Source organism: Salmo salar, chromosome ssa13, assembly GCF_905237065.1.
Source record: "Salmo salar chromosome ssa13, Ssal_v3.1, whole genome shotgun sequence".
In the NCBI taxonomy this organism is placed as follows: domain Eukaryota; kingdom Metazoa; phylum Chordata; class Actinopteri; order Salmoniformes; family Salmonidae; genus Salmo; species Salmo salar.
The window spans coordinates 60,748,395-60,768,656 of record NC_059454.1 but is presented as its reverse complement, the minus strand read 5'-3'; the positions used below and the strand labels follow the sequence as shown (position 1 = coordinate 60,768,656).

Below are 20,262 nucleotides of genomic sequence, written 5' to 3'. Positions count from 1 at the left end.
TTCAGTGTCTTTACATATTTTTGTCAGATGTTACTATGGAATACTGAAGTATAATTACAAGCATTTCATAAGTGTTAAAGGCTTATTGACAATTACATGAAGTTGATGCAAAGAGTCAATATTTGCAGTGTTGACCCTTCTTTTTCAAGACCTCCGCAATCCGCCCTGGCATGGTGTCAATTTACTTCTGGGCCACATCCTGACTGATGGCAGCCCATTCTTGCATAATCAATGCTTGGAGTTTGTCAGAATTAGTGGGTTATTGTTTGTCCACCCGCCTCTTGAGGATTGACCACAAGTTCTCAATGGGATTAAGGTCTGGGGAGTTTCCTGGCCATGGACCCAAAATATCAATGTTTTGTTCCCCGATCCACTTAGTTATCACTTTTGCCTTATGGCAAGGTGCTCCATCATGCTGGAAAAGGCATTGTTCTTCACCAAACGGTTCCTGGATGGTTGGGAGAAGTTGCTCTCGGAGGATGTGTTGGTACCATTCTTTATTTATGGCTGTGTTCTTAGGCAAAACTGTGAGTGAGTCCACTCCCTTGGCTGAGAAGCAACCCCACACATGAATGGTCTCAGGATGCTTTACTGTTGGCATGACACAGGAGTGATGGTAGCGCTCACCTTGTCTTCTCAGGACAAGCTTTTTTCCGGATTCCCCAAACAATCGGAAAGGGGGCTCATCAGAGAAAATGACTTTACCCCAGTCCAATCCCTGTACCTTTTGCAGAATATCAGTCTGTCCCTGATGTTTTTCCTGGAGAGAAGTGGCTTCTTTGCTGCCCTTCTTGACACCAGGCCATCCTCCAAAAGTCTTTGCGTCACTGTGTGTGCAGATGCACTCACACCTGCCTGCTGCCATTCCTGAGCAAGCTCTGTACTGGTGGTGCCTCAATCCCGCAGCTGAATCAACTTTAGGAGACGGTCCTGGCGCTTGCTGGACTTTCTTGGGAACCCTGAAGCCTTCTTCACAACAATTTAACCGCTCTCCATGAAGTTCTTGATGGTCCAATAAATGGTTGATTTAGGTGTAATCATACTGGCAGCAATATCCTTGCATGTGAAGCCCTTTTTGTGCAAAGCAATGATGACGGCACGTGTTTCCTTGCAAGTAACCGTGGTTGACAGAGTAAGAACAATGATTCCAAGCACCACCCTCCTTTTGAAGCTTCCAGTCTGTTATTCGAACTCAATCAGCATGACAGAGTGATCTCCAGCCTTGTCCTCGTCAACACTCACACCTGTGTTAACGAGAGAATCACTGACATGTCAGCTGGTCCTTTTGTGGCAGGGCTGAAATGCAGTGGAAATGTTTTTGGGGGATTCAGTTCATTTGCATGGCAAAGAGGGACATTGCAATTAATTGCAATTCATCTGATCACTCTTCATAACATTCTGGAGTATATGCAAATTGCATCATACAAACTGAGGCAGCAGACTTTGTGATAATTAATATTCGTGTCATTCTCAAAACTTTTGGCCACGACTGTACACCAATCTAACTCCCCTTAGTTACATGTTCTACTGATCACAACGAAAGTCAAAAACTTCTGCATTGTCTTTCGAAACAAACTTTTATTAGACAATGTGATTTTTATTTTGATATCTTATTCTGGTTCATGGAAATGAAGGAAGAGCGAGGGTTGTTCGGTTTGGAGTGATTTGAGGTGCTCCTTTTTTTTACTAGTTTCCCTAATAAGTTGTGTAACAGTCTGATATTAACCTACAAATGAAGTTGCAGTGTCTATGGATCATTCTTATCAATCGTCTTTAGGCTACATATGGGTGGAAGTGAGATTCGAACCCACGCCTGCAGACAGTATTGTAAGGCCGACTATGAGGGGAAAATAATAAAACAGGGAGCAGCAGAAAGTGTGGCACCTTACTCTAAACCCCAATCAGCACTTACTCTTCCTCCTAAAACCATAACTACAGTTGTCAAAATCCCAGTACGGTCTCCAAATAAAAGTATCACATTACCATAAACGTTTACTGCAACAGCTCATATTAGTACAATGACTCTGGGGATAAATAAACATTGTCAGGTTTGTAAAATCTACATGAAACAAATCTGTTTATTATTCGTTTTACCAGTGACTGCTAATCCTCAAGTTTCAAGCTTCAAAAGGGAACATGGCCAAAAGGCATTGAGAGTGAAATATTCATGTTCGATATTTAAATAACATTTCTACTTAGGTTTAAAGATCAATCTATTTAAATGCATGTTAAATGTTTTGATATTTCCGCTCTCCTTATCATTGTTGCGTCATTGTTTCCCTTTTTGATAACCAGTGGGGGCTTGTGCCAGAAAGAGTGAAAGCCCATTCTCAGATAAGCTAAAACAGCATTAACCTGATTTGGAGGATAGAGATTCCAGGTGGTCAAGTACAACAAGGTCTGATTGGTGTGTAAAAGGCATGCCCAGCCTTTGAATGCCAACTCACAGGGAACTATGCATGATGAACTCCTCTCATGTTACTACGTTAAGGTGCACTTACATTTCTCGGAATTTCATGTCACAGATAATAATACAGAGATTGTAGCGTGCTAGCATTCATTTCATCTAGTCTTTGCCACTGCTAACTGCAGAGAAGGCTTTGGGAACAATAATGCGTGGCCCGAGCAATACGTTTTACAATACATTTTCAAACTCAACCTGAGAGGTCAGATTGTAGGTTTTATCACTTGGAAAATGACCATGTCATGAACCTTTGAATGATGAATAAGAATCATGCATTATACCCATCTCCAATATTGCATTGAGGAGATACTTGTATGCCGTTCAAATCATTGAAAGGTATCCGGTGAATGATCAAAGATGCAAAAATCCCACATCAATATGCTTTGTTTGAATCCTTACAAAAAAGCATCACAGGGGAAGAGTACAAGGAGCACCTTAAAAATACCACAGGCACTGAGAAGCATCTACTGCAGTATGAGCAGAGTTCAAAATAACTACATTTCAGAAAAAACACCTGCAGAATGTGCCCACTGCTCAGGCATAGCAAAAATGCAGGTTGAGCAAATGTGACAAGACAAATCTCTAGTGTTGTATTGTGAATCCCCAAAAGTACTGACTTGATTATAAAAGAGGTATTACTTGCATGCATTTTTGCAGACAAGACATTCACTGTGTCTATCAAAATCCATACTGTATGTATGAAATAGAATAAGGGTGAACATGGCTAGACAGTTGAAGAGGGGCATGCCTCTGATTTATAATGACAGGTGAAGCATTTGACATACTGGAGTCAATTAAAAGAATGGATGGATTCCAATATCCAGCTGACTTACCAAGCAGTGCTTGGAACAGGCTGCTTTTGAAGACCCCCATCACTCTCTGAATGGCAGTTTTGAGCTGTTGTTCCTCTGGCTTCCTCAGTTTAGCACAGTAGTCTTCCAAAAGTTCTAGGGCCCTAGCTGTGTCTGCAGGAGGGTACGGATTGGAGACCAGTTAGAATGTTATTCAAAAGGGGAAAAATCATTTTAGTTTATAGTTAAACATACAGTCAAGTGATGAAATAGCAAACATCAGACAAGCACTGGCAGGACTAATTTACAAAGCCAATTTGTTTGTTTGAATAAGGTTTACAGTAGCTTGAGCTTCTGCCCACATTTTTGTCCCCATATGTGAAAACGATTCAAAAAAAAAATGTAATCTTAAGCATGTAATGACAACTGCATGTGCAAAAGATGACGAGGTCACTTGTATGGTTTATAATTAGCAACCATTTTCACTACTAATATGAGGCGCAGTTTTGTAACGGCACAGAAATGTGGAGCATGGATAGTGTCCCCGCTTGGCACAGGTGTGAGATACCACTCAGTCATACAGAGACATCATCCTTGGGGTCAGACCCTGTCACCAAGGGAGACCACAGTACACTAAACTATGACTTGTTTCAAAGAAACTCATGAGAACAGACTCTAAAATGGTCTTTACTCACTGCTATTGATTTATAATTCCTGTTAACTTGATGTGGCCCTCTGCTGTCTAGTTTCCAGGAGTAAAAGTAAGTCTGGAAGGTTGAACGATCTTGCATGACTTTCTTTTTATTATTTTATGTTAACCCCCGTTTTCTCCCCAATTTTGTGGTATCCAATTGGTAGTTACAATCCTGTCTCATCACTGCAACTCCCATACGGAGTCGGGAGAGGCGAAGGTCGAGAACCGTGTGTCTTACGAAACACAACCCAACCAAGCTGCACTGCTTCTTGACACAATGCCCACCTAACCCGGAAGCCAGCCGCACCAATGTGTTGGAGATAGCACTGTGCACCTGGTGACCGTGTCAGCATGCACTGCACCCGGCCCGCCACAGGAGTTGCTAGTGCGCGATTGGACAAGGACATCCCTGCCGGCCAAACCCTCCCCTAACCCGGACGATGCTGCGCCAATTATGCGCCGCCCCATGGGCCTCCCGGTCACGGCCGGCTGCGACAGAGCCTGGACTTGAACCCAGAATCTCTAGTGGCACAGCTAACACTGCGATGCAGTGCCCTAGACCACCACGCCAATTCAGGAGGCCTCTTCCATTACTTTCATTGTACAGTACAGTTGAACAACTCAGACAGCATTTAATTTTTATTGCTGCACAATTACAGACCAGTGGCTGAGACTATCTGAGGTCACGCCAGGGCAAGCCTCATTACACATCTATTTATATGGAGTTGCTTTGTGGACTGAACTTACACTACAATCACCATGTATAAAAAGGATATAAAAATCCTTTACTGAATATGATCACACAATTCCCATAAACACTAGACATCATTGGGCTGGAAGTTATCTCCATTATCCACGAAAGGCCTTATGTATAAGGCTATTCCCTGCAATATTCAGTTAACCTGTTAGGGCTAGGGGGCAGTATTGACACGGCCGGATAAAAAACGTACCCGATTTAATCTGGTTACTACTCCTGCCCAGTAACTAGAATATGCATATAATTATTGGCCTTGGATAGAAAACACCCTAAAGTTTCTAAAACTGTTTGAATGGTGTCTGTGAGTATAACAGAACTCAAATGGCAGGCCAAAACCTGAGAAGATTCCATGCAGGAAGTGGCCTGTCTGACAAGTGGTGTTTCATCTTGGCTCTTTTTATTGAAGACTGAGGATCTTTGCTCTAATGTGACACTTCCTACGGCTCCCATAGGCTCTCAGAGCCCGGGAAAAAGCTGAACAATATCGAGGCAGGCTCTGGCTGAAACACATTATCGCTTTTGGCAAGTGGCCGAACAGAGTACTATGGGCTTAGGCGCGTGCCCGAGTCGACCGAATGCTTTATTTTCTTTTGTCTGTTTACCTAAACGCAGATTCCCGGTCGGAATATTATCGCATTTTTATGAGAAAAATTGCATAAAAATTGATTTTAAACAGCAGTTGACATGCTTCGAAGTACGGTAATGGAATATTTAGAAATTTTTTGTCACGAATTGCGCCATGCTCGTCACCCTTATTTACCCTTTCGGATAGTGTCTTGAACGCACGAACAAAACGCCGCTGTTTGGATATAACTATGGATTATTTTGAACCAAACCAACATTTGTTATTGAAGTAGAAGTCCTGGGAGTGCATTCTGACAAAGACAGCAAAGGTAATAACATTTTTTCTTATAGTAAATGTGACTTTTCTGAGTGCTAAACTTGGTGGTTGTCTAAATAGCCCGGCATCACAGGGCTAGCTATCTACTTAGAATATTGCAAAATGTGCTTTCACCGAAAATCTATTTTAAAATCGGACATAGCGAGTGCATAGAGGAGTTTTTAGTAAATTCACCGGAAGTTTGCGGGGGGTATGCTAGTTCTGAACTTCACATGCTAATGTAAAAAGCTGGTTTTTGATATAAATATGAACTTGATTGAACAAAACATGCATGTATTGTATAACATAATGTCCTAAGAATGTCATCTGATGAAGAACATCAAAGGTTAGTGCTGCATTTAGCTGTGGTTTGGGTTTATGTGACATTATATGCTAGCTTGAAAAATGGGTGTGATTATTTGTGGCTGGGTTCTCTGCTAACATAATCTAATGTTTTGCTTTCGTTGTAAAGCCTTTTTGAAATCGGACAGTGTGGTTAGATTAACAAGAGTCTTGTCTTTAAAATGGTGTAAAATAGTCATATGTTTGAGAAATTGAAGTAATAGCATTTCTAAGGTATTTGAATAACGCGCCACGGGATTCCACTGGCTGTTACGTAGGTGGGACGAAATCGTCCCACTGGCCCTAGAGAAGTTAATGAGGAGTGACTTCTGTCTGGCCACTCTACCATAAAGGCTGCGAAGTGCTGCGGAGATGGTTGTCCTTCTAGAAGGTTCTCCAATCTCCACAGAGGAACTCTGGAGCGCTGTCAGAGTGACCATCGGGTTCTTGGTCACCTTCCTGACCAAGGCCCTTCTCCCCCGATTTTTCAGTCTGGCCGGGCGGCCAGCTCTTGGAAGACTCTTGGTGGTTCCAAACTTCATCATTCTTGAATGATGGAGGCCACTGTGTCCATGGGGACCTTCAATGCTGCAGAAATGTTTTGGTACCCTTCCCAAGAATCTGTGCCTCAACACAATCCTATCTCGGAGCTCTATGGACAATTCCTTCGACCTCATGGCTTGGTTTTTGCTCTGACATGCACTGTCAACTGTGGGACCTTGTAAAGACCGGAGTGTGCCTTTCCAAATCATGTCCAATCAATTGAATTTACCACATGTGGACACCAATGATGTTGTAGAAACATCAAGGATGATCAATGGAAACAGGATGCACCTGAGCTCAATTTCAAGTCTCATAGCAAAGGGTCTGAATACTTATGTAAATAAGTTAGCGGTTTATTTTTAATACATATGCAACACATTTTTAAACCTGTTGTCGCTTTGTCATTATGGTGTATTGAATGTAGATTGATGAAGAAAACAAATGTAATCAATTTTAGAATAAGGCTGTAATGTAACAAAATGTGAAAAAAGTAAAGTGGTCTGAATACTTTCCGAATGGACTGTATTAGCCCTAGTACTTAAAATATTTATAAATTCTTATTCATGAAAGCTATAAAAAATGTTTGTTACCCAATATTCCTATCTATAATAAACTACAGGTAACTGCAAAAATAAAGGAAACGCATGAGTAAATGAGATACAAATATATTGAAAACAGGTGCTTCCACACAGGTGTGGGTCCTGGGTTAATTAAGCAATTAACATCATGCTTAGGGTCATGTATAAAAACGCCCAGTTGCCCATTATTTTGGCTACCATGGCTAGAAGAGATCTCAGTGATTTTGAAAGGAGTTTCAAAGGAGCATAGAGGGTTAAAGGGGATGTGTGTCACCAGATCTCCCCCCAACTGAACACTTACGGGAGATTCCGGAGCAGCGCTTAAGACACTTTTTTTCCACCAACAAAACACCAAATTATAGATTTATCATAGAAGAATGGTGTTGCATCCCTCAAATAGAGTTCCTGACACTTGTAGAATCTATGCCAAGGAGCATTGAAGCTGTTCTGGTGACTCAACTCCCTATTAAGACACTGTTGGTGTTTCCTTTATTTTGTACATTATCAATGACTGTTCTGTTTCATAGGCCACATATTAGGCTTACATTACAAGTTATGGGGTAATTTTCTTTAAATTTGCCATTAGCTTACCTACAGGAACATAACCGAGAAAGGCTAAAGGCAAGCCTACACACTGACATGGGTCTAAAAGTGCTGAATGACAAATACTTTTTTTCACTTGTGGCTGCTTAGTGGCGAGACACCTGTTGTGCCAACTACGTTTCTGCTCACCTTTTTTTCTTACAGGCATAGTTGAATCCTGGATCCGTATTGGTATTTCCTCCTGCTATCAGTTCTCTTCAGTGCATCATTAAAAGTTTCCGGCAGTGGTAACCGCTAGGTAGGAAACCACATCATTGGCGAATCAGTTGTACTATAACGTGTGCCCTTAAGTTCAGTTTTGAAAGCTATAGGCTTTTGCTCCAACAGAATCAGTAGGCTAGCCTACAGTCTAAAATAAGACTATAGCATAGGACAAAACAGGCCACAAACAAAAACTATACTTGCAATGTAGTTCGGCATGCTTTGTTCAGTTAATCGTCAGCAAAGATGTAGCCTAACCAATGCTTCGCCGTGATGCATTCAGCCCGAAAGTGTTCAAATAAATAAAATTAAAAAATCCTATTTTCTGTTGTCCTGTGAAGTGTCTTGTGTGGGCTATGGTTCCGATGAAGGCGTGCTGCTGTGCTGACAGGTGCAGCGGCTGTCGCGCGCGCGTTCTGATGTTCCCACACAGACAGTTGTCAGGGGATAATGTCATGGACATTAACTATAGCCTGGGTTAAGTGGTCAGTCGGTATATTCCCTCAATTGACAAACTTTTCTTGAGCCCGGCTCAGCGAGATGTTCCGCGTTTCTATCACTGTCCTTGGAGTTTGATGCTGGCATTGAGTCAATGGCGCTCCCATGTGATGACCTGGAGATTAAAAAATAAATAATCAAAACCAATGGCAGCCCAAAGAAACGTTAAAGGTGGGGTAACGTTAATCCGCAGAGTTAAATATGCAACCAGTGCTATTTTAGCGCGTGGGGGGAAAAAAACGCTAAATAATGAAATGAGTAGGGGTAGCCGCCTATTTGTAGCTTAACACTAACAGCACATCAAGTTTAATTAGGCTACCTTGCAGCAATTACTCAGTCTAATATTTTTTCTATGAATTTGGGGTGTCCCAATTAGTCAAACGAACCAGGTGTGCAGATATGGCAATCAAAATACATAACATTAGCTGGCCAAAATGTATTGCAAGTCATACCACCACGAATACAATTGATGGGCTCCATCCAATATCTCAGTTAGCTAAGGTTATATAGCTGGTGTGATTCTCCGTCATCTTCCTTTGATTTAGGATATGACATGCTTTATAGCCCAAGTCTATTCAACCATTCACAAACTGAAATAAACCCAATGCTCGCAAACACATGCATCGTTGTTGCTCAACCAAGCTAGGCTACCTAAAACGAAAGCCTGGACAGTGAAACTGGAAGTTGGCAAAGCGTTTGGTTAACGATAGCCTTTCCTGATGTCAGTGCGCTCGCGCATGTAGGAAAATACCTGCCTGGCTGATCTTGCTGTAAAACGTATGTCTCTGCAATAACCCGTCTATTTTACACATTTCATATATTCTTTGCGAAATATCTGGAACTTTCTCGCCCTCTTATTTGCTGTGTCACCCCGTTTATATTTCCAAATCTACAGCCACGGAGTGGAAAGCAGTATCAGTTTTAGCTTAGCAACGGAGAGGTTTGTTACTAGCTACACCTTGATTGACAAAACTTTACATCCAATGGCATGGCGGTGCTTTTTGTCCAGGCTCGGGAGTATTAACCAATACAATTTGTTGTGAAAGGTTCAGAGTTCACTTTGGTGCACGTGGTTTAAAATGGCTGCGCCCTTCACTAAATAATGATACAGAAGAAAATATTGAAACAGCTAAACGTTTGCAGCACATAGCTACATTAGAGCTGAAACATCGCAAGGTAAGGAAGGAATACTCGACAGTACAGCAATACATAGACTGGCATTATTCCAGTGTAATCGTGATTAATAATATATAAATGTTTTGCTCTCTGAACTAGGCTACTTGGACTGGGTTTTATAACATGTAATGTTGGCTAGGTAAAGTTAGCAGTCTTATCGAACGTGTTGCATACACGTTCACTCAGCCCTGTCAATGATAGCCAACATTACTGATAGACAGTGACATTTAAAAAATGTGGTCATGCATTGCAGGGAATCTTGCTGAAGATGTCAGAAAACAGCAATGTCGTTGTACAGAAAGGCACCGGCCGCACAGTTCCCAGAGCTCTGATCATTCAAATGATGACGGAAAATTTCGAACGGTTGCCTGAACTTGACAAGTACGTTTTTGTAGGCCTATGCCATAGAAAATGATAAGGCCTCTAGTGGCCAAAATGTTGTTAGCATGGACAGCGCTACAGAGGGCTTTGACTATTTTAATGTAGTCAACTGGCTGATCCCTCCAGGTGACCGTTGGAGTCATGTCCAACCAGTTCATCAGGAGGGATCAGCCAATCTTGAAAAAAAATGTACTACTTCAAAATAGAGATGGCTTCAATGGCACTGTCACAGACACTTTTGATTGGTCAGCTCAGGGTTTCCCAAACCTGGTTCTGGGGCCCCACGTTTTGGTTTTTGCCTTAGCGCTACAGATGATTCAAATAACCAACTCATCAAGCTTTGATTATTTAAATCAGCTGTGTAGTGTTAGGCCAAAAATCAAAACCTGCAACGGGGGGCGACCCCAGGACAGAGTTTGGGAAACCCTGGGTTAGCTAACAACTTCAAACTATGCGCACGCTTCAATGGCGCAGAAGTCCATGTGTTGCGATTCTGTATGGCCAGATTACTCGCAATAGTGATGGGGAAAGTAAGCTTCCTGAAGCATAGTTGAGCACATCTATTTTGTTGCTAAACAACCAACCTGTCTAATGGAATAGGTACAAAGATGAGTCATCCATCTCTATAGCCTAGACATGTTTTCATTTCCTTGACAGCCTTTTGCTCTCATAACATTAACAACCTATGAAATATCACTGTTGTTCTACAGGAAAATCTTCACCTATGGCCCCATGTACCTGGGAGGTAATGGGGCATTTGCAGGACTGATTGCCAACAGCTTATACAGGAGAGCACTGAATGTCACTCAAGGGCGTTTTACATCAAATCTCCCAATGGCTGTCCTACCATTCTTGACAACAGTGGCCATGTATAATGTAGCTGTATCCAAACCATTATTGTCTGGTGAGTGTTTAATTGTTTCAGTTCCAGTTGAAGTTTGACAATATTTTAATTGTTTCTGATATTCTTAAACTCATTTCAGGTGACCTTAACTGTCCAACCTGTGTCCTGATAAGAGGTGCCCTTGTCGGCGCAGTTGGTGCTGGCGTATATCCTATTCTGTTGGCTTTGCCTGTGAATGCAGGCCTTGCAACCAGGTATGTGCTGCTCTTTGCAGTCGGTTTCATCAAGATGCTTGGCTGACTGAATTTGCATAATTATGCCATTGTATTTATCTATCAGGTACAACACTGCACCATTGCCAGAAAAGGGAAACGTCCTCCGTTTTTGGATGAACATTACTCAACCCATCTTGAGGAAAATGGGTGTTGTGATAGTACTACAGGTGTTCTTTGGAACCTACCTAAGCTCCAGACACTTTGACAGCTACTTGAAGTTGATTCAGTTGTCCATCTCAAATGGCGAGGAGCTTCAGGATTAAAACCGTTTCAAACAAACCTAAATGTTCTGTATTTTTATTTTCTTCAGTTCTTGAGTTACATGTAAACATCTGGATAATCATAATGTAATGACTAAATTATAGCAACGCTATCGCTGGAATAAATATTTTATATGCAATGTCAAAGGGCAAAACAAAACCATGGGGGTACTGCAGATTGTAGTTTTTCCCGCTGTTTGCAATGAGGTCGTTTACGGCTATACCGCAAAGTAGAGGCCCATTCATAACTGTAATTCCAAGTAGATGGCAGCGTTCACACTGCAAAGATAAAAAAAAATTACATTTACATTTAAGTCATTTAGCAGACGCTCTTATCCAGAGCGACTTACAAATTGGTGCATTCACCTTATGATATCCAGTGGAACAACCACTTTACAATAGTGCATCTAAATCTTTTAAGGGGGGGGGTTAGAAGGATTACTTTATCCTATCCTAGGTATTCCTTAAAGAGGTGGGGTTTCAGGTGTCTCCAGAAGGTGGTGATTGACTCCGCTGTCCTGGCATCGTGAGGGAGCTTGTTCCACCATTGGGGTGCCAGAGCAGCGAACAGTTTTGACTGGGCTGAGCGGGAACTGGCTTAGACATTTTTCCAAAAGCTTTTTTTTTTAAATCACAAATTCAGACCATTTACTCAGAACTTGGAAGCACCTTTGGCAGCGACTACAGCCTCGAGTCGTCTTCGGTATGACGCTACCAGCTTGGCACACCAGGATTTGGGGAGTTTCTCCCACTCTTCTCTATAGATCCTCTCAAGCTCTGTCAGGTTGGATGGGGAGCGTCGAGGCACAGCTATTTTCAGGTCTCTCCAGAGATGTTCGATTGGGTTCAAGTCCAGGCTCTGGCTGGGCCACTCAAGGACATTCAGAGACTTGTCCCGAAGCCACTCCTGCGTTGTCTTGGCTGTGCTTAGGGTCGTTGTTCTGTTGGAAGGTGACCCTTTGCCCCCAGACTGAGGTCCTGAGCGCTCTGGAGCAGATTTTCAAAGATCTCTCTGTACTTTGCTCTGTTCATCTTTCCCTTGATCCTGACCAATCTCCCAGTCTCTGCCGCTGAAAAACACCCCCACAGCATGTTGCCACCACCATGCTTTGCAGTAATATTTCGGTATCCTTCCCCACATCTGTGCCTCGTCACAATCCTGTCTCTGACATGCACTGTCAACTGTGGGACCTTCTTATATAGACAGGTGGGTGCCTTTCCATATGTCCAATCAGTTGAATTTAACACAGATGGACTCCAAGTTGTAGAAACATCAGATCAATGGAAACAGGATGCACCAGAGCTCAATTTCAAGTCTCATAGCAAAGGGTCTGAATACTTATGTTTTAAAAAAATAAAATTTGCAAACATTTCTAAGTCAGTTTTCACTTTCATGAGGTAGAGGGGGGGAAAAAATAATCCATCTTAGAAAAAGGCTGTAATGTAACAATGTGGGGAAGGGGTCTGTGTATATATATATATATCACACACAGTTCTCACTCAGAGCTTGTCTAAAAATCAACCCTGATTTTGAAGGATGTGCCTTATCTTAATGAGATGCGCAACTGTCTTAGCTCAACAATTATCCTGTCAAATTATACATTCAAAATAAATCATCCCCTCATGTTGATTCCTTGAGCACTACAAATATCATTTAAATCACATTTAGCTCTGCCCAGAATACCCCCTCCTGTGCATTTTACCAGTAGACCGATGTTCTTACGATTTTCCCCCAAGTATCTATAACCTGTTGAGGACAGACGTTCCGCCTGCGGAACCCCTAGCCAACAGCATCTAACAGCGCGAAATACAAAACCAACAAATACCACAATTCAATTTTCTCAAACAATCAACTATTTTACACCATTTTAAAGACAAGACTCTCGTTAATCTAACCACATTGTCCGATTTCAAAAAGGCTTTACAGCGAAAGCAAAACATTAGATTATGTTAGGAGAGTACATAGACACAAATAATCACAGCTATTTTCCAAGCAAGCATATATGTCACATAAACCCAAACCACAGCTAAATGCAGCACTAACCTTTGATCTTCATCAGATGACACTCCTAGGACATTATGTTATACAATACATGCATGTTTTGTTCAATCAAGTTCATATTTATATCAAAAACCAGCTTTTTACATTAGCATGTGACCTTCAGAACTAGCATACCCACTGCAAACTTCGGGTGAATTTACTAAATTACTCATGATAAACATTGACAAAATACATAATTTAAGAATTATAGATACAGAACTCCTTTATGCAATCGCCATGTCCGATTTTAAAATAGCTTTTCAGCGAAAGCACATTTTGCAATATTCTGAGTACATAGCTCGGCCGTCACGGCTAGCTATTTTGACATCCGCCAACTTCGAGGTCACCTAAACTCAGAATTACTATTAGAAAAATTGGATTACCTTTGCTGTTCTTTGTCAGAATGCACTCCCAGGACTTCTACTTCAACAACAAATGTTGTTTTGGTTCCAAATAATCCATAGTTATATCCAAATACCTCCGTTTTGTTAGTGCGTTCAGGTCACTATCCGAAGGGTAACGCGCGAGCGCATTTCGTGACAAAAAATATTAAATATTCCATTACCGTACTTAGAAGCATGTCAAACGCTGTTTAAAATAAATCTTTTGGCTATTTTTCTCATAAAATAGCGATAATATTCCAACCGGGCAACGTTGTATTCATTCAGAGAGAAAGAAAAAAATGGCGAGTTCTCGTGACCTCGCATCTCCAGTCTCACTGTCTGACCACTTAGGCTGACCACTTAAACTCTGCTCCTATACTTAGCCCAGAGACAGCAGACACTCCATTCCACTTTCTGGCGGCTTTAGAGAGCCAATGGAAGCCTTAAAGTGTCACGTTACAGCACAGATGCTGTAATTTCGATAGAGATGCAACAGAAGGACAACAGATTGTCAGACAGGGCACTTCCTGCATGGAATCTTCTCAGGTTTTGGCCTGCCATACGAGTTCTGTTATAATCAGACACCATTCAAACAGTTTTAGAAACTTTAGGGTGTTTTCTATCCAAATCTACTAATTATATGCATATTCTCGTTTCTGGGCAGGAGTAGTAACCAGATTAAGTCGGGTACATTTTTTTTATCCGGCCGTGAAAATGCTGCCCCCTATCCCAAAGAAGGAGCTATTTGCATTGTGAAAACATAATAGGATGCATATGCTCCATCATTTACATTTTAGTTGGAGGCCCACTGGTGGTAGGAACGGCTGCCTTCAGAGCACTATGTAGTGGAATGCTCAGATATATTATGTAGAACAAACAGGCCTGAGATGTAGACAAAGGATTCACATCAGCTCTATCTGTACCATTCTAATACATTTGCCTGTTGAACAGGGAACACCTTACAGAGTTATTTATGGTATTACCAAGTTTGTGTGCCTTTTCAGTGTGTTGTCAAACCATATGAAAGCTGTAGTTTAATAAACTCTAGGGAGAATTGAGCATGATGTCGTCGCTGAAATTAGTAGACAGGATTCCAACCCACAGATTAATTTACCTGCAATTAACTTGTAAAATGCTGCATTGGAAGTGGAACCATAGCAAATCACACACCTAGTTCAACAGTGCCTTCAGAAAGTATTCACACACCTCGACTTCTTGCACATTTTGTTGCAATAGCCTGAATTTAAAGTGGATTAGTTGATTCATTGGCATACACACAATATCAAAGTGGAATGTTTTTCAAACTGTTTACAAATTAAATGAAAAAGCTGAAATGTATTAAATCAATAAGTATTCAACCTCTTTGTTATGGCAAGCCTAAATAAGTTCAAGAGTACAAATTTGCTTAACAGGTCACAAATTGCATGGACTCACTGTGTGGAATAGTGTTTAACAATTTTTGAATTACTACCTTTTCTGTACACCACACATACAGATAATTTTAAGGTCCCTCAGTCACTGGGAATTTCAAACAGATTCAACCACAGAGCAGGGAGGTTTTCCAATGCCTCGCAAAGAAGGGCACCCATTGGTAGATGGGTAAAAATACATTGAATATCTGAGCTTGGTGAAGTTATTCATTACACTTTGGATGGTGTATCAATACACCCAGTCACTACAAAGATACAGGCGTCCTTCCTAACTCAGTTGCCGGAGAGGAAGGAAACCACTCAGGGATTTCACCATGAGGCCAATGATGACTTGAAAAAAGTTTAATGGCTGTGATAGAAAACTGAGGATGGATCAACAACATTAACTTTAAAAAAAAAATGGAACACTAGTCACTTTAATGTTTACATCTCTTGCATTACTCATCTCATGTATATACAGTAGACTAGTATAGATTACAGTATCTTAGTCTATGCCGCTCTGACATCACTCATCCATATATTTATACGTTCTTAACATTCCTTCCTTAGATTTGTGTGTATTGGGTATATGTTGTTAAATTGTTAGATATTGCTGCACTGTCGAGAACTAGAAGCACAACCATTTTTCTACACCAACATTAACATCTGCTAAACACGTATGTGACTAATAAAACATTGATTTAATTGACAGAGTGAAAAGGAGGAAGCATGTACAGAATAAAAATATTCCAAAACATGCATCCTGTTTGTAACAAGGCACTAAAGTAATACTGTAAAAAATGTGATAAAACAATTCACTTTGTCATGAATACAGTTATGTTTTGGGCAAATCCAATACAACTGACTACCACTCTATTTAAGCATAGTGGTGGCTGCATCATGTTATAGGTATGCTTGTAATTGTTATGGACTGCAGAGTTTTGCCAGGATAAAAAAAGCTCCATTCCATTTCTAAGCACAGACAAAATGCTAGAGAAAAACTTGGTTCAATCTGCTTTCCACCAGACACTGGGAGATGAATTCACATTTCAGAAGGACAATAACCTAAAAAACAAGGCCAAATCTACACTGGAGTTGCTTAGCGAGAAGACATTGAACATTCCTGAGTGGCTGAGTTAAATCTAAGTCAAAACTACAGCAAAACCTGAAAATGGTTGTCCAGCAATGATCAACCAATTTGACATCGCTTGGAGAATTTAAAGAATAAAAAAGTAAAATTAAAAAAGAAAAAGTGCAAATGTTGCACAATCCAGGCGTGGAAAGCTCTTAGAGACAGGCTCAGCTGTAATCGCTGCCAAAGCTGCTTCTACAAAGTATTGACTCAGGGATGTGAATTCTTAAGTAATTGAGAGTTCTGTATTTCATTTGATATATTTGAAAAAAAATGTCTAAATACATGTTTTCACTTCATCATTATGGGGTATTTTGTGTAGATGGTGAGAAATCTATTTAATCCAGCCTGTAACACAAAAAGTAAAATAAAGGGTATGAATATTTTAAGGCACTGTACATATGTTATACCTTAATGCACGCTTTAATTTCCATTAGAATTAAGTGATTATCAGGTTGTAAAACAGTTCTACATTTTGAATGTTTTAACTTGGCATATCACACATTTGAAATCAATGGTATTTTGAAATGAATGTGTGATGCATGCGCCAATTTTAGTGATAGGAAGTTAAACCTCTGAATCAGGATCGCAATGAAATGTTTCTTTGTTAAATACCTCACAGCTGTGTTAAATGCACAAACTGAGATTGGGTCCTAAATTGGATGCTCTTTTAACACAAAGGTCATTAAAAAAAAAAAAGCATTCAACATGCACATAAGACCATCAGGTGTGGAATATTATAAATGTTTTTGAGTGGCCCTACATGGGAAAAGGTTTGAAAGTGCCATATCCTAGGGTAAGGCAACTGATAAACAAAGCAAATATAATCCAATTGCGATCCAGTCAAAATAGCATAACATTTAGTTATCAATGTCAAGCAATGTACTTGATGAGAAACATTTGCTTTGTATGCTGATATCAAAATGTATAACTCGACATTGGCTGGTTGACCTGCTAGTAAATGGCCAAATCTAAATATTAGCTGAGAATAGTTTTGATTTAAGTTAGTCGGGCTATATCAAATTAATGGATTCTCAATTTGACCAGTGTAGAAAACATTTTTGGGGGAAAACCACCATCACCCCCATTGACTTTTGGTTAGCAGTGGCTAAAAGTTTAAAGTGGCCGTTTTAAAGAAAACCAAATGACACATTGCACTTTCAATGCGAGACACCATTTAACTTAGGTCTTAAATACCAAAAGTATCCTTTAAAAAGGCACTACACATATTCAGTCAACAGCAGCCCCACCACTTGGTTTGCAAAAAGGGTACGGGATCACAGGGCTGGAGAAATATAACCACTCAAAATTCATAGGAGCTGTCCACGTGAAAATGATAGTTTAAAGCATATTTTGAAGCTATAGTGTTTATAAAACAGACATTTACAACATACATGCTTCTCTGGCTAAATATGCCATAGTTTTCATAATAAAAAAACTTTAGTTTGCATGCCCAAATAAGTCGCCTTGCATGCCCTGTGATTTTGGGACACACACACCACATATCAATATATACCCAGTGATACTTGGAAGAATAGAACTTATGATGCCCAATGAGCTTAGTACAACTGTGTTGCCCAAAATATAAGGTTGTTTTAAACAGTTTACAAATACTATGATTTTGATCTCATGTACTATCAGTCCTTTCTTGCATATTCATTTAAAGGTAGTTACATAACATTTCTCCAACCCATCCTTCAGCTTTATATCAAACCAAGTATTTCGGTCTAACATTTGGCTGAAAAATAAATTATGGATTGTACCTTAAACAAAGTTAAAATGTGTGCATTTAGCTAACAATAAATGTTTCAGATACAAAATGCCAAGTAAAGCCTTCTGGATGCTTCACATTAAATATATTCACTGCCATGCCATCCAGCTCGACAAACGTATGAGTGACAGTTCCTTACATTATTTGTTGGACATTCAGACCTCAAGTGGTCTGTCAAAGAGTCAATGGCCTACACTACCAGGTGTGTAAATCCTACTATATGCCACAACTCCAAATTAAATGGGAAAGATAAGTGCTATCCAAAATTACTTATATTTATCATTTTGAACAGCACCTGTCTTTTCTATTGATTTGTGCTTCAGGCATATAGCTGGACATGAACTTATTTAGTCAGACTAATTTTGAGGTCTGAAAACACCTGAAGCCAATTTAAGAATAAACTATTACATTAAACCTAAATGCAACAGCATTATGTTAAAAACAAGTACACCAGACTAGTACAGTGAGGGAAAAAAGTATTTGATCCCCTGCTGATTTTGTACATTTTCCCACTGACAAAGAAATTATCAGTCTATAATTTTAATGATAGGTTTATTTGAACAGTGAGAGACAGAATAACAAAAAAACTCCAGAAAAACATGTCAAAAATGTTATAAATTGATTTGCATTTTAATGAGGGAAATAAGTATTTGACCCCCTCTCAATCAGAAAGATTTCTGGCTCCCAGGTGTCTTTTATACAGGTAACGAGCTGAGATTAGGAGCACACTCCTAAAGGGAGTGCTCCAAACCGCAGCTTGTTACCTGTAAAAAAGACACCTGTCCACAGAAGTAATCAATTAGATTCCAAACTCTCCACCATGGCCAAGACCAAAGAGCTCTCCAAGGATGTCAGGGACAAGATTGTAGACCTACACAAGGCTGGAATGGGCTACAAGACCATCGCCAAGCAGCTTGGTGAGAAGGTGACAACAGTTAGTGTGATTATTCGCAAATGGAAGAAACACAAAAGAACGGTCAATCTCCCTCGGCCTGGGGCTCCATGCAAGATCTCACCTGAGTTGCAATGATCATGAGAACGGTGAGGAATCAGCCCGGAACTACACGGGAGGATCTTGTCAATGATCTAAAGGCAGCTGGGACCATTGTCACCAAGAAAACAATTGGTAACACACTACGCCGTGAAGGACTGAAATCCTGCAGCGCCCGCAAGGTCCCCCTGCTCAAGAAAGCACATATACATGCCCGTCTGAAGTTTGCCAATGAACATCTGAGTGATTCAGAGGACAACTGGGTGAAAGTGTTGTGGTCAGATGAGACCAAAATGGAGCTCTTTGGCATCAACTCAACTCGCTGTGTTTGGAGGAGGTATGCTGCCTATGACCCCAAGAACACCATCCCCACCATCAAACATGGAGGTGGAAACATTATGCTTTGGGGGTGTTTTTCTGCTAAGGGGACAGGACAACTTCACCGCATCAAAGGGACGATGGACGGGGCCATGTACCGTCAAATCTTGGGTGAGAACCTCCTTCCCTCAGCCAGGGCATTGAAAATGGGTCGTGGATGGGTATTCCAGCATGACAATGACCCAAAACACACGGCCAAGGCAACAAAGGAGTGGCTCAAGAAGAAGCACATTAAGGTCCTGGAGTGGCCTAGCCAGTCTCCAGACCTTAATCCCATAGAAAATCTGTGGAGGGAGCTGAAGGTTCGAGTTGCCAAACGTCAGCCTCGAAACCTTAATGACTTGGAGAAGATCTGCAAAGAGTGGGACAAAATCCCTCCTGAGATGTGTGCAAACCTGGTGGCCAACTACAAGAAACGTCTGACCTCTGATTGCCAACAAGTGTTTTGCCACCAAGTACTAAGTCATGTTTTGCAGAGGGGTGAAATACTTATTTCCCTCATAAAAATGCAAATCATTTTATAATGTTTTTGACATGGGTTTTTCTGGATTTTTTTGTTGTTATTCTGTCTCACTGTTCAAATAAAGCTACCATTAAAATTATAGACTGATCATTTCTTTGTCAGTGGGCAAACGTACAAAATCAGCAGGGGTTCAAACACTTTTTTCCCCTCACTGTAGGTGTATGCACATACAATATGCTTTGAGCTCTCCACTCAAATGAAGCCTCACGTGTTTGGGAACCATTACCAATTTTCCCCCCCCCATTTTGTTGAGGAATTGATAGCTCTGTCTGCAGAAAAAGCTTGCTGTTTGAAAAGAGAAAATAAGGTTAATATCAATGACATACAGCAACATTCAAGACAAAATA

The 20,262-nt window shown here is 40.7% G+C and overlaps 2 protein-coding genes across 17 annotated transcripts in view; one reads left to right on the top strand and one right to left on the bottom strand.

Annotated features, from left to right (window-relative positions):
- The window catches only part of dlg2 (discs, large homolog 2 (Drosophila)), a 400,329-nt gene extending 391,014 nt beyond the window's left edge, over nt 1–9,315 (bottom strand). For all 16 annotated transcript variants that reach the window (XR_006758604.1, XM_014136934.2, XM_045693428.1 and 13 more), the window contains exons 1-3: nt 9,103–9,315; nt 7,782–8,466; nt 3,298–3,429 (exon numbers count right to left, since the gene is read on the bottom strand). Coding sequence is in view for 15 of the 16 variants with exons in the window: in XM_014136934.2 (XP_013992409.1) it covers nt 3,298–3,429; nt 7,782–7,800 (151 nt within the window). In the remaining variant the exon portion in view is untranslated. The remainder of the gene's footprint in view (nt 1–3,297; nt 3,430–7,781; nt 8,467–9,102) is intronic.
- Nucleotides 9,316–9,390: 75 nt separating this feature from the next.
- On the top strand, nt 9,391–11,299 carry tmem126a (transmembrane protein 126A). The gene is given in 5 exon segments (NM_001141527.1): nt 9,391–9,527; nt 9,781–9,908; nt 10,619–10,812; nt 10,892–11,006; nt 11,092–11,299. Coding segments are annotated over 4 exon segments (621 nt in total). The 5' UTR covers nt 9,391–9,527; nt 9,781–9,795; the 3' UTR covers nt 11,291–11,299.
- The last annotated feature ends 8,963 nt before the right edge of the window (nt 11,300–20,262 follow it).